Source organism: Taudactylus pleione, unplaced genomic scaffold (assembly GCF_031769625.1).
Source record: "Taudactylus pleione unplaced genomic scaffold, aTauple2 ptg000510l, whole genome shotgun sequence".
In the NCBI taxonomy this organism is placed as follows: Eukaryota; Metazoa; Chordata; class Amphibia; order Anura; family Myobatrachidae; genus Taudactylus; species Taudactylus pleione.
In genome coordinates, this window is record NW_028284912.1 from 4,230,001 (window position 1) to 4,242,687 (window position 12,687).

At 46.3% G+C, this 12,687-nt stretch overlaps 1 protein-coding gene across 2 annotated transcripts in view; it reads right to left on the reverse strand.

The window, feature by feature from the left end:
• Positions 1 to 12,687, reverse strand: part of TAF2 (TATA-box binding protein associated factor 2) — a 111,766-nt gene that overhangs the window by 19,261 nt on the left and 79,818 nt on the right. For both annotated transcript variants that reach the window (XM_088450203.1, XM_088450202.1), the window contains exons 21-22: positions 10,138 to 10,207; positions 2,549 to 2,658 (exon numbers count right to left, since the gene is read on the reverse strand). In XM_088450203.1, the coding sequence (XP_088306329.1) occupies positions 2,549 to 2,658; positions 10,138 to 10,207 (180 nt within the window). The remainder of the gene's footprint in view (positions 1 to 2,548; positions 2,659 to 10,137; positions 10,208 to 12,687) is intronic.

Here is a 12,687-nt window from a genome sequence, read left to right on the forward strand (position 1 = left end):
TTATTGAAAAGTTTATACGGTGATGGTAATAAGCGTGCACCTGTATGCTTGTTTCCTGTGGTTCCTCGATGTCTGTATTTTTCTATCTATTGTACTGAGCACAAACAGCAAATGGGGAGTACTCCCACTAGGAAGCTCCATGACCTGCAGTAGGGTGTATTTAGCTGCAGGCTATCCATAGTCTATACAAGCTGTTCCTTACAGTTCTCAGAGCCCAGCTATCCCTCCAGCACTGACAGCTGCAGAGAGAGCCGTCCCTCTGATTCAGCTATAAGGGGGGGGGGGGGGGGGAATCAATTGACAAAACCTCTACAGAGTTGTCCTGTAAATGATTTTATAGAGAGCTGCATGTGTGCCCTTCATACGCCTTAAATAAAACGCTCAGGGGAAAATTCATTCTTCAAAACGCAGGAAGTTCTTGCCACCTGGTTTCCAAAAAAGTTTTACTTTTTCTTAATGTGTCGGCTCAAGTGTCCCGCGCTGGAAGGAAACCTGAGCAGGAAAACCCAGCGAGGTCCCTAAATGAGGCCCCAAGCAGTGAGGACTGCCTGCGTGTGGTATCCTAGGGCTGTATAACGTGTGGTGTAGATGCTTTATTATCAATGAATGGCTTCAGACACAAGTGTTTACATGGTCTCACAGGGGGTGCACAGCACATGTCTTTCTGCTCAGCCAGTGCACAATATTCAATGCAGGCACATAATATCTAGTTTATCCAAAATGCATGGGGGCAGAACTCCCAAACTCGCTATGTTACCCCAAAAGCTGCCGTATTTCCTGCTCATACATTTGGGCTACAGCTACATCAGCACTAGTGCCCCTGCTCGCCGGCATGGCCGATCACAGCGCACTACACGCTAGTGAAGCGTATGATCGGGGCCCATCATCAAAAGTGGATTAAACCTTACTAAGACTTAGGGGTCGATTCAGACCCGGACGCAAAGCAGCGCACTTTTACAGCCGACAGGGGCCGGGTATGCAAATTCCACGTTCGCGCGCCCAGGCTTAAGGACGCCCTCTATGTCTTAGAGAGCGACGGCAGAGCGGACGCACGCCGGTATAATGACGCCCCCTTTTCCTTCGCAGCACGTCATCTCCAGGAAGTGTATGATTACTCAGTAACATCAACAGCCATCGGAGCTGCACGCAGCCCTTGAGATAGACCCTACCCCACCGCAAGCTGAAATACAACCAGGTGACGTGTACAATGACGCTGCCATGCTATTTATGCACGCCCAAAGAATGGCGTTTTGATGCTCAGACACGCCTGCGTTCACACATCCACTCCCCCGTTTTCCAGGACCTTCCCCTATAACCACCCAAAAATGGCACTGTCACTCAAAGTAGCGCTCAGTCTGTGTACTACGGGCGCACGATTCCCGATCGCAGTGACTGGCTCGCGCACTGCGATGCATACGCAGACGGGTGACAATCGCCCATAGCGAGCGAACGCAGCTTAGCGTTCGGGTCTGAATCGGCCCCTTAGTACTGTATTTGTTGTTGGATAATTTAAGTACACAAATTATTGTGTTACTTACCTATGCTTCTCTTAACTTGGGCTCTTACACAATTATAGCTTACAGTATAGATAAAACCTTGCACGTAGTGTGTCCTATGTATTTAGTGTACCTTCAAAACTTCATTACAGTATATTGTACTAAGTCCTAATGCTTCTGGATGGTCCTTAAAAAGAGTAACTACATTACATCACTGATGCATTCCCGTAAGTGCCGGGCACGCCCCCAGTAGTGACGATAAGGGGATGCGTCATAAAACACGCCCCCTTTTATTTGGCCACGCCCCCTTTTCGGACTAAGTGCCCTATCTCTAGGTCCGGCGCCCTGCCTGCTGCCGGACCTGGATTGAACACTAACATGTGTGTCCTCATACTGTTGCTCTCGTCACGCCAAATGGTTTCTGGATTAATTTAATCCCAGCAATTCTCCCAAGTCAAAATTCTCATGAACACAAAATAGGCCTTCTCATCATGGACTACAAATTGATAATAATCTGGTATATTCACCGTATGGAGTACGCGACTTTGATCATTAAAAACTCCTCTAAACCTTTCAACAATACCTGGAGCCCCTGGTCAACATACTTCAACACCTGCTCACACCCATTGCCCGGTTATATTTACTGGCATCCAAAATAGCCCTTGTGGCATACCAGGTTACCCCCCCTGACCACCACCCCTCCCATACTGCATGGCGGTCAGCCACGTCGCTTCCCCTACTCTCTCCTTGCTCTAATTATTCTAAAATCTGGTCAATACCGAATTTTTTTTTTTTTACTAAAACGTTTTTGCATGCTCGTTACTTTAGTCTATTACGCCTCAGTGATGGTCAGCACGCTTATTCCGTTTTCCTACATTGTATTTTGTTATTCTGGATCATAAATAAATAATGAAAAAGATTAGAAATGGAAGAATGCGATAAAATGCAAATTACATGACTGGGTTATCATCAGGTGGCAGAGAACGGAATATAAATGAAAGCGAATAAAAGTATGAAGCCCCCACAGTATCAGAGGGGCCGGGGAGGGTTACCTGAATTCATAAGCTTCCAGAGTTGGTCGACTAGAGCTTCATTATACAATGGAGACTCCATGTTCTTGGTGAATGGCGGGTTCTTTGATAACATGTAAAAGATCTTGTGCCTGGGGACAAACACAGACAGTCAGCTAAAGGGCATCCTCATTTCATCACTCAGGCAACGGACTAACTAGCCTGGAAACAGAGGAATGATTACATTGCAGGAGAAGACACGGGAACAAAAAGGACCAAAAAGGGTCAAGTAATGCAAAACTCATCAGAAATAAGTAAACGTGGCTGTCTCATTCCATATTCAGGTCTCATAAATCCATAGCGAAACGCAAATAACCAATGTAGAAATAAGATAGTGTCCCTCTATAGCTTAGTTTCTTTCACATTTGTTCTCTACAGATAAAGGAAAATTCTCCCAGGATAACATAGTATTTTTGTACCCACCTTTAGAGCCCTTTTTCCCGAGGCTGTGGAGGGTGGGGGCACTTATAATGGGTTATATTTACCCCTAATGGACAGGGCACTAGAAATAGAACAGACACCATCACCTTATACAGCTCCCCCTGCTCCAGATTAACCTTCGCTTACAAATAACCCAGCTAGGAGACCAGGAACGGCACAGAGACAGGGACCAGGCATTCCTGATGGAGTCTCACTAAAGCTTTGCAAACAAGGGATTTAATGATAAATACAATAAACCCCTTTTCTTTATCTGCATTTGGGAGACAGACTGTACCTAGATCACCCACAACAGGGAGCAGATAGCCGCCTTAACGGCCTTCTTACCAAACAAACACTACACAGAACCAACAATGTATAATTCTGATAACAAATTTGCGGTGACAATCCATCTCCCACAGTGGACTGATAGTTGTGGTTCTTCAGCCCCCTGTACCCCCGTGACAGAGGCGTGGTGGACTGCTCTCCTGAGACAATGGAAGGAGGCATTAGTCCTAGGACCTCTTGAAGAGGACAAAAACGGTGTCTGAATGATGGAGCTGCCCTGAATAGTTAGACCTATAATACAGATGTGTCCTTGGTACACTTATCCTTAATTCGAGTAAACCCAGGATAGAGAGTTTTTCAATCCCGTATCCCAGGATGCGGCCCAGGATTGGCCTCCTTACAGGACACTAAAAGTGATTTTGGATTCTGCTACAATGTGACAAAGATGCTAAATTCAGAAAGAAGTACGAAAGTCTGGGAATCACATACCATATGGCACAAAATGGATAGGTGATCGAAGACACACGTGTGGGTGGGGGAAAAGATGGAAACATGCATTGGAGCAGTGTAATGTCGTCAGGTTGCAGAACATGCTACTTGTACACGCCATAAGTAAGTAGTGCCCATAAAAGAATTCAAAAGGCAAAAGCTTGAACCCTAGGGTAATCCTAAACCAGATATCTTTGGAAGAAAAGAAAAAGAAAGATATCAAACACATGGCCAGCAAACTCCAATCCCTGCACCAGGCAAGACAGGATTTCCGGGATGTAGTTACCATCCATGCGGTCAGTATGAAGGCGCTCAGGTCACCGGAACCGGAATCCCAACAGCAGTTGGAAACGCGGAGCCAGAATCCTGAACGCCGTGATCTCAACAGTAAGTATTAGGGTCAGGGGGAGGATTAAGTTTAGGCACTAGGGGGAGAGTTAGGCTTTGGGGGGGGGTGTTAGTCTGGGGTGGGGTTGAGGGTTAGGCTGCATGGGAGAGGGGTAGACTGAGGGAAAGGTGAGTTAGGGGTTAGAGGTAGGATACTTACCTAATTGGGTCGGGATTCTGATTGCCGGCATCCTGACCGCTGGGATCCCGTACCCAACCCGAGATTTCCAGATACCCTCATTGATAAGGGAAGGAGTGGGCATCCCTGTCTGCAGTGTATTTAATATGATAACACATGCATGTCTACCACACCATATTATTTCTAAAATATACACACTCAAATATACAGTCAGGTCCATAAATATTGGGACATTGACAGAATTTTCATATTGTGGCCTCTATTCACCACCACAATGGCTTTGAAATGAAACAAACAAGATGTGATTTAACTGCAGACTTTCAGATTTAATTTGAGGGTAATTACATCCAAATCAGGTGAACGGTGTAGGAATTACAACGGTTTCTATATGTGCCTCCCACTTTTTAAGGGACCAAAAGTAATGGGACAAACTAAACAATCCTAAATCTAACTTTCACTTTTTAATACTTTGTTGCAAATCCTTTGCAGGCAATTACAGCCTGAAGTCTGGAACGCATAGACATCACCAGACGCTGGGTTTCATCCCTGGTGATACTCTACCAGGCCTCTACTGCAAATGTCTTCAGTTCCTGCTTGTTCTTGGGGCATTTTCCCTTCAGTTTTGTCTTCATCAAGTGAAATGCATGCTCAATCGGATTCAAGTCAGGGGATTGACTTGGCCATTGCAGAACATTCCACTTTTTAGCCTTAAAAAACTCTTTGGTCGCTTTTGCAGTATGCTTCGGGTCATTGTCCATCTGCACTGTGAAGCGCTGTCCAATGAGTTCTGAAGCATTTGACTGAATAGGAGTATATAATATTGCCCGAAACACTTCAGAATTAATTCTGCTGCTTTTGTCAGCAGTCACATCATCAATAAATACAAGGGAACCAGTTCCATTGGCAGCCATACATGCCCACGCCATGACACTACCACCACCATGGTTCACTGATTAGGTGGTATGTTTTGGATCATGAGCAGTTCCTTTCCTTCTCTTCTCTTACCATCACTCTGGTACAAGTTGATCTTTGTCTCATCTGTCAATAGGATGTTTTTCCAGAACTGTAATGGCTTTTTTAGATGTTGTTTGGCAAACTCTAATCTGGTCTTCCTGTTTTTGTGGCTCACCAATGGTTTGCATCTTGTGGTGAACCCTCTATATTCACTCTTGTGAAGTCTTCTCTTGATTGTTGACTTTGACACATATACATCTACCTCCTGGAGAGTGTTCTTGATTTGGCCAACTGTTGTGAAGGGGTTTTTCTTCACCAGGGAAATAATTCTTCTGTCATCCACCACAGTTGTTTTCCGTGGTCTTCCGGGTCTTTTGGTGTTGCTGAGCTCTCCGGTGCGTTCTTTCTTTTTAAGAATGTTCCAAACAGTTGATTTGGCCACACCTAATGTTTTTGCTATCTCTCTGATGGGTTTGTTTTGATTTTTCAGCCTAATGATGGCTTGCTTCACTGATAGTGACAGCTCTTTGGATCTCATATTGAGAGTTGAAAGCAACTGATTCCAAATGCAAATGTCACACCTAGAATCAACTCCAGACCTTTTACCTGCTTAGTTGATAATGAAATAACGAGGGAATAGCCCATCTGCAGTTAAAGCACATCTTGTTTGTTTCATTTCAAAACCATTGTGGTGGTGAATAGAGGCCAAAATCAGAAAATTCTGTCAATGTCCCAATATTTATGGACCTGACTGTATATTATAAAACAGAGGAATTTTGGGTACTTATCGTTGAATCATGCTGGGGGACACTGGACCATGGGTTGTAGCTGGGACTGCAGGAGCTGGCACTTAAATTAAATCTGTAGTTCTAACCCTAAACTCCTCACCTCTGCAGCCCCCTGACTAAAATTAAAAACAGAACCGCAGGGACCAACCGGTCCAAAAAAAACGACGCAACACGACTGTGCGTGAGGGAGGGAACGCAGTGTTCCCCAGCATGATTTAAAGAAAAGGATTCAACGGTAAGTACCCAAAGATCCTCTTTTCTCGATCATCGATGCTGAGGGACACTGGACCATGGGACCTTCAACAGCCACCCCCAGGGGAGGGAAAGCCTGACCGGAGAGCTGTACACCCAAAGTGGGGGTCTCCGGCGGCAAAAACATGAAACTTGTAAAACCGAGCGAATGTGTGGACAGAGGACCAGGTAGCTGCGCGGCAGATAGGATCAGTCGAGGCACCGTGGCGCTGCGCCCAGGAGGTCACCACTGCCCTTGTAGAATGAGCTGCCACCCTGGCAGAAGCCGGTCGCCCTGCATCCTAATAGGCCCGAGAAACGGCAGTTTGCAAGACAAAGCCCCCAACGAGACCCACCGAGGCAAAGGCCATAAGGAAAATCAACTTACATGTGACAAAACGAAGGTCCACCGAGTCCAAGGGCTCAATAGGAGCCAGCTTAAGAGCGGGAAGGATCAAAGTTCCTGGTAGTTCACCTTCCTCCTCCTCGGACTCGGAAACTTCTAGTGACCCCCTGGAAGAAGGAAGACGCTTCTGCGTTTCACGCAGCTTAGGATCCTCAAAGAGATGTTACATATAAGAGGACACCTTCTCGAATCCTGCCACCAAGCGTTCCATGGTACGAAGCCAAGATGGTTCGGGTTGCAGCGGGGAAACTGCCTGGGCAGCCGCTGACGGTCAAGCACTCTTTATGGTCGAAACGGTTGCAGCCGCCGCTGGAGCCTAACAAATAACTACAATGGGCTGCAGAGCAGCCCTTACCTGTGCCAAACTCCTCAGGCACTTAAAACACACTGGGCTCGATTCTATTCAGCGCGATGTAAATAGCTCCGGGAGTGAGCTCCCGGAGCTATTCAATACACCGCGCTGACAAGTCCGACTAATGATTTCTTCTCTCATCCCTCCGGGGATGAGAAAAGAAATCCGACAAAAGTCCCGGCGCGAGGCTGTTTTCTGCCCTTAGCGCCGGGAAAACAGCCTCACCCCGGGAAGTTAGGTCGAGGAATGCCCGTTATCGCGCCTAAACACCCTGTTTAAGGCACGATAACGAGCCTTCCCCGACCTAACAGCACGATGAATTGAATAGCTCCGGGAGCTATCTCCCGGCGCTATTTACATCGCGCTGAATTGAATCGTGCCCACTGAGTCAGGGGGTTGCAGAGGGGAGGAGCTTAGGGTTAGAACTAGAAATTTAATTTAAGTGCCAGATCCTTGCAGTCCCAGCTACAACCCCATGGTCCAGTGTCCCCCAGCATCGATGATAGAGAAATGTATGATTTCTAAAATGCATATACCACCACGTTTTTATTCCTTTGCTGTTCTCAAAGCAGGAATATAATGCCTGCGAGTACATTTTTATGGTTATGGTTATGTCTCATACTCGATTTCTTGCGTACGAAATCGAAAAACTAAATCTGTGACACACATTAACTAATGGCGATCGCTACTGTGATTGGGTTGATCTGTCTGACGATGGGCTACGCTTTCCGTGAAATGGGCGTTTCTACGTGGCAATTACGCGCATTCAAGGAACATCCTCTTTTTGTGGGAGTGTCATTGGCGGGTAATCCACCTTCCCTGCGTGATCATGCCATTCGGGCGGAGGTAGAACATCTGTTTCTGGCGTATCGTTTGCACCTATCTTCTGCAGATATATATATAAATAACCATCACGGTTAGGAATACAGATATTACAAACCTCTTAGGACACACGCTGTCTATGGAAAACTGTAAAGGAAGGGGTCTTTCTACCTCTGTGATGGGGAAAGACCAACTCAGAACCTGCTTTCAATTTACTCTAGAGATTGGCTTACTGATTATTACACCCTGACACCAGCTAGCACAAGCGAGGTCACTGCAGTAAGGCCAATAATAGTGACTTATACTGCATGGAGAGATCACCCCTCAGTTGTTTGGCTGCTTCAGCCCTTCCATCTGCTAAAGCTGTGGTTACCCCCGCGGAGGGGCCTCTTACAATTTACGAGCGCCTTGAAATCACCGTTTGCCGTCTAGAACATAGAAAAAGCAGAGTCACGATATTCAGACTTAGCTGCCATCCACGCTGCTCACCACAAACACAGCAAAGAGTGAGTTATAATAATAATAAAAGAACACGCACTCAATACAAATAAAGCAGAGGAACACACACAATGTCAGCTAACGGCCATTAACCCTAACCAGGTTCCTGTATTTGCAGAAGCCTCAATGTGTTTATGCGTCCTGTACCCCCCTGTGTTCTGAGCGCCTCCGGGTCATTCCCCCCCCCCCCCCCCCCTCATTGGTGCAAACCTGTCAAACGCAAAACAACTTGAATCAATCATAAAAAGAGCAGCGCTGTGTTCTTGGCTCTGCTAATGTAATATATACAGAGCACAAATGGTTGGGTCGAGATTTGAATCTAAAAGCCTTCCACTAATAAAGCACTTTCATAACAACTGGGTTCTGTTTAGGAATAAAGCAGAGAGCCTTAAAAGCTATTTATTTTCTGTGCATACGTCATCGTGTTGACGTTTAGATACACATTTCATTAGTACGTGATTTGACAGATGTTCGGTATTTTACTTTAAACAGTAGATAGATCATAACCACAAAAGCGATTGTGGACTCTTTCATGAGTCTAAACAAAGCGCCCCCCCCCCCCCTTAAAGCAAAACTATCCCCTTTGCAAATGGCTGTGGCCGGTCTGTGGACTGGACCGATCTGCAGGAGAATGCAAGTGATCAATGCACTGGACAGTACTGAGGCCCCAAAATGATAGCACCAGCTTTGGAGCGAATCAATAAGCTAAATATTGTTTAGGCCAATTAAATGGGCTCCGACACTCAGTCTGGGTGGCGGGTCAATGTCACACTTCCATGTCTGCCATTAAAGGACACCCTTTGAATAACTGGAACCAGGACAAGTAGCAGATTATCTGCAAACCTTCGCAGTTCATGGTTAACCGCGTACAACAATAAATAGCCATCTTAACAACGCAGCCTCAGTGCACTGGAGACTGGCAACCATGTGCCCGGGCCACATCAATAGCAGCTGGATTATATAATTACAGAAAGTTGGCAGGTAAACAAATTCTGTTTATATGGCTGCTAGGCCTACTTAAGGTTCACATGCTTACAGTACACTTCTGTTAGCCCGCTGGATGGAACGGCCAGCTGACACTTTACCGCCACCTAGTGGGAGATAAGATACTACGTAGGCTTTAAGGTTCTCTATCCAAGCAAACATTTGTTTAGAACCAGTAAAGGCGTAGTAATGTGCTCATACAGATGTGCCCTATGTCACTTTGCGGTTATGTGCGACTTACAAGTCACTAGTTTCAATCTCTCCAGTGTGAATTATACCCCTTTGTGCGTATCAGATCCCAATGTACTGAACATAGAACATAGGATATATCTTTAATAAATGCTGAACGATTGCATGATCCCATTTACTTTACGCTCACAGCTGCTGTGCACAGTCTTTAATACTATATCACTTTACAGTTCAGTGGTCCTTTAAAAGGTCAATGAAATAGACATTCCCATGAAAAACACGTTTTGCGCGAAACCCCCCCCCCACCCCTCAATATCCCGTATTATTATTATTTTTTCACAATCTCCTTGTTCTCAGCTATACAGTATGTACGTTATCAAGTTTCTATATAGCGTTTGGTATTGCTATAGCTGAACAAGTTTGATATTGATCTACTTCTGCCTATATGAGCTCTCATTATTTCTGCCGGGAGAGTTTGATTCTTTATATTTACTCAGCTTAACTGTAATGCAAAATAAGATATCGCGGCCCATTCGCTGAGCCGTGGTCATTTCTGTTAGGTCAATTCTTTGTTTAATAAGATTTAAAAAAAAAAATATATATATATTTTCAATCTGAACAAGTTACCTTATATATGGCAGGGAGTCATCCTGCGCCATTTTCATCAACCACTGCAAATCATCGTAGCTCCTGTCGACTGTAAACACAACAGAGAGATGACACATTCACCCCACGTGCAGACAATAGGGAGGGGAGCGCGTATTCAGCCTTCTGCTTGATTTACTACACACTAATCGCTCCGGCCGTCCATCTGTGGACCATGATCTAGTGCAGGGGTTCCCAAACTTGGTCCTCAGGACCCCCACACAGTTCATGTTTTCCAGGTCACCCAGCAGGTGCACAGGTGTATTCATCAATCACTGATACATATCCCAGGTCACCCAGCAGGTGCACAGGTGTATTCATTAATCACTGATACATATCCCAGGTCACCCAGCAGGTGCACAGGTGTATCCATTAATCACTGATACATATCCCAGGTCACCCAGCAGGTGCACAGGTGTATTCATTAATCACTGATACATATCCCAGGTCACCCAGCAGGTGCACAGGTGTATTCATTAATCAGTGATGCATATCCCAGGTCACCCAGCAGGTGCACAAGTGTATTCATTAATCAGTGATGCATATCCCAAGTCACCCAGCAGGTGCACAGGTGTATTCATCAATCACTGATACATATCCCAGGTCACCCAGCAGGTGCACAGGTGTATTCATCAATCACTGATACATATCCCAGGTCACCCAGCAGGTGCACAGGTGTATTCATTAATCACTGATGCATATCCCAGGTCACCCAGCAGGTGCACAGGTGTATCCATTAATCACTGATACATATTCCAGGTCACCCAGCAGGTGCACAGGTGTATTCATTAACCACTGATACATATCCCAGGTCACCCAGCAGGTGCACAGGTGTATTCATTAATCACTGATACATATCCCAGGTCACCCAGCAGGTGCACAGGTGTATTCATTACTCACTGATACATATCCCAGGTCACCCAGCAGGTGCACAGGTGTATTCATTACTCACTGATACATATCCCAGGTCACCCAGCAGGTGCACAGGTGTATTCATTAATCACTGATACATATCCCAGGTCACCCAGCAGGTGCACAGGTGTATCCATTAATCACTGATACATATCCCAGGTCACCCAGCAGGTGCACAAGTGTATTCATTACTCACCGATACATATCCCAGGTCACCCAGCAGGTGCACAGGTGTATTCAATCAATCACTGATACATATCCCAGGTCACCCAGCAGGTGCACAGGTGTATTCATTAATCACTAATGCATATCCCCGGTCACCCGGCAGGTGCACAGGTGTATTCATTAATCACTAATGCATATCCCAGGTCACCCGGCAGGTGCACAGGTGTATTCATTACTCACTGACACATTTTAAAAAAAAAATCTACAGGTGGAGATTATTATTTTTACTTGTGACTCTATGAGGAGACCTGCAAAACATGCACTGTTTGGGGTCCTGAGGACCGAGTTTGAGAACCTATGATCTAGCGCAGTGATTCCCAACCTCAGTCCTCAAGGCACACTAACAGTCCTAGTTTTGGTGATATCCATGGTTGAGCACAGATGGTTAAATCAAAATAACTGAGGTACTAATTAAGTAACCTGTGCTCCAGTATCGCTATCCACAAAACTTGGACTGTTAGTGTGCCTTGAGGACCGTGGTTGGGAGCCCCTGATCGAGTGGAACTAGGTAAGTCTCCGTGAAACGACATAGTCCAATGCCACAAAGCTAATTTTTGTTTTCTACATTTATTTGCGTCTACAATGTCCAGAACTGCTGATATGAATAATGACGTGTGCACCATTTTGTAAGCCACCGCAATATAGAGAGAAGAAAAGTATTTTCCTCCTGAAAACTCAATGTGCAGGCTCAGGGATTTTACTGGAAACACCACTGTACGGTTCCATTCAGTTTGTGACAGAGGAGAACCAAAAGCACATTTGTCAGGCTGCTCTAATAGGAGTTGGGATGCCGGCAGTCGGAATCCCGACACTTGTTGTTTGGTATGCTAACCCTCCCACTTTGGTGCCTAACCCTAAGCTCCCCCTTAGGGCCATATCCAATTAGCCCCGAACACAGGGCCTAAATCAGAACTGCTCGCAAGCGGGTCGATGGTGCCCTAATGCGCTTGACGGAGGGAGCTCCGTCGTGCACATGCGCGAGACCCGCATAGTGACAGCCAAGCTGTCGCTATGGGTCTCGCACCAAAGGGGGCGTGCTGTCGATGGTGACTGACAGCACGCCCCCTTTGGTGGGTGTGCCGGGGGCATTGCTGTCCAGACGGAGGCGTTCCCATGGGAACGCCTACCGTCTGGGGCCGGCACCACTGACATCACTAGTGATGTCAGTGGGAGTGATTTTGGCCGCTCGATAGAGCCAAAAGCACTCCTGGGCTTGCGGCAGCGAGAGTCTCGTCGCAAGCCCGATGGTCGCGATGGTCTTGACCATCGCGACCATCCTTTTGGCCGCTCGCATAAGCTGTGGGTGGTCACCCACAGCTATGCGAACGGCCAGGAGGCCGCTCCATTTTTAGGTAGGAGGGCCCTGATTCAGAGCGAGCGCTCTGGTCAGAGCGT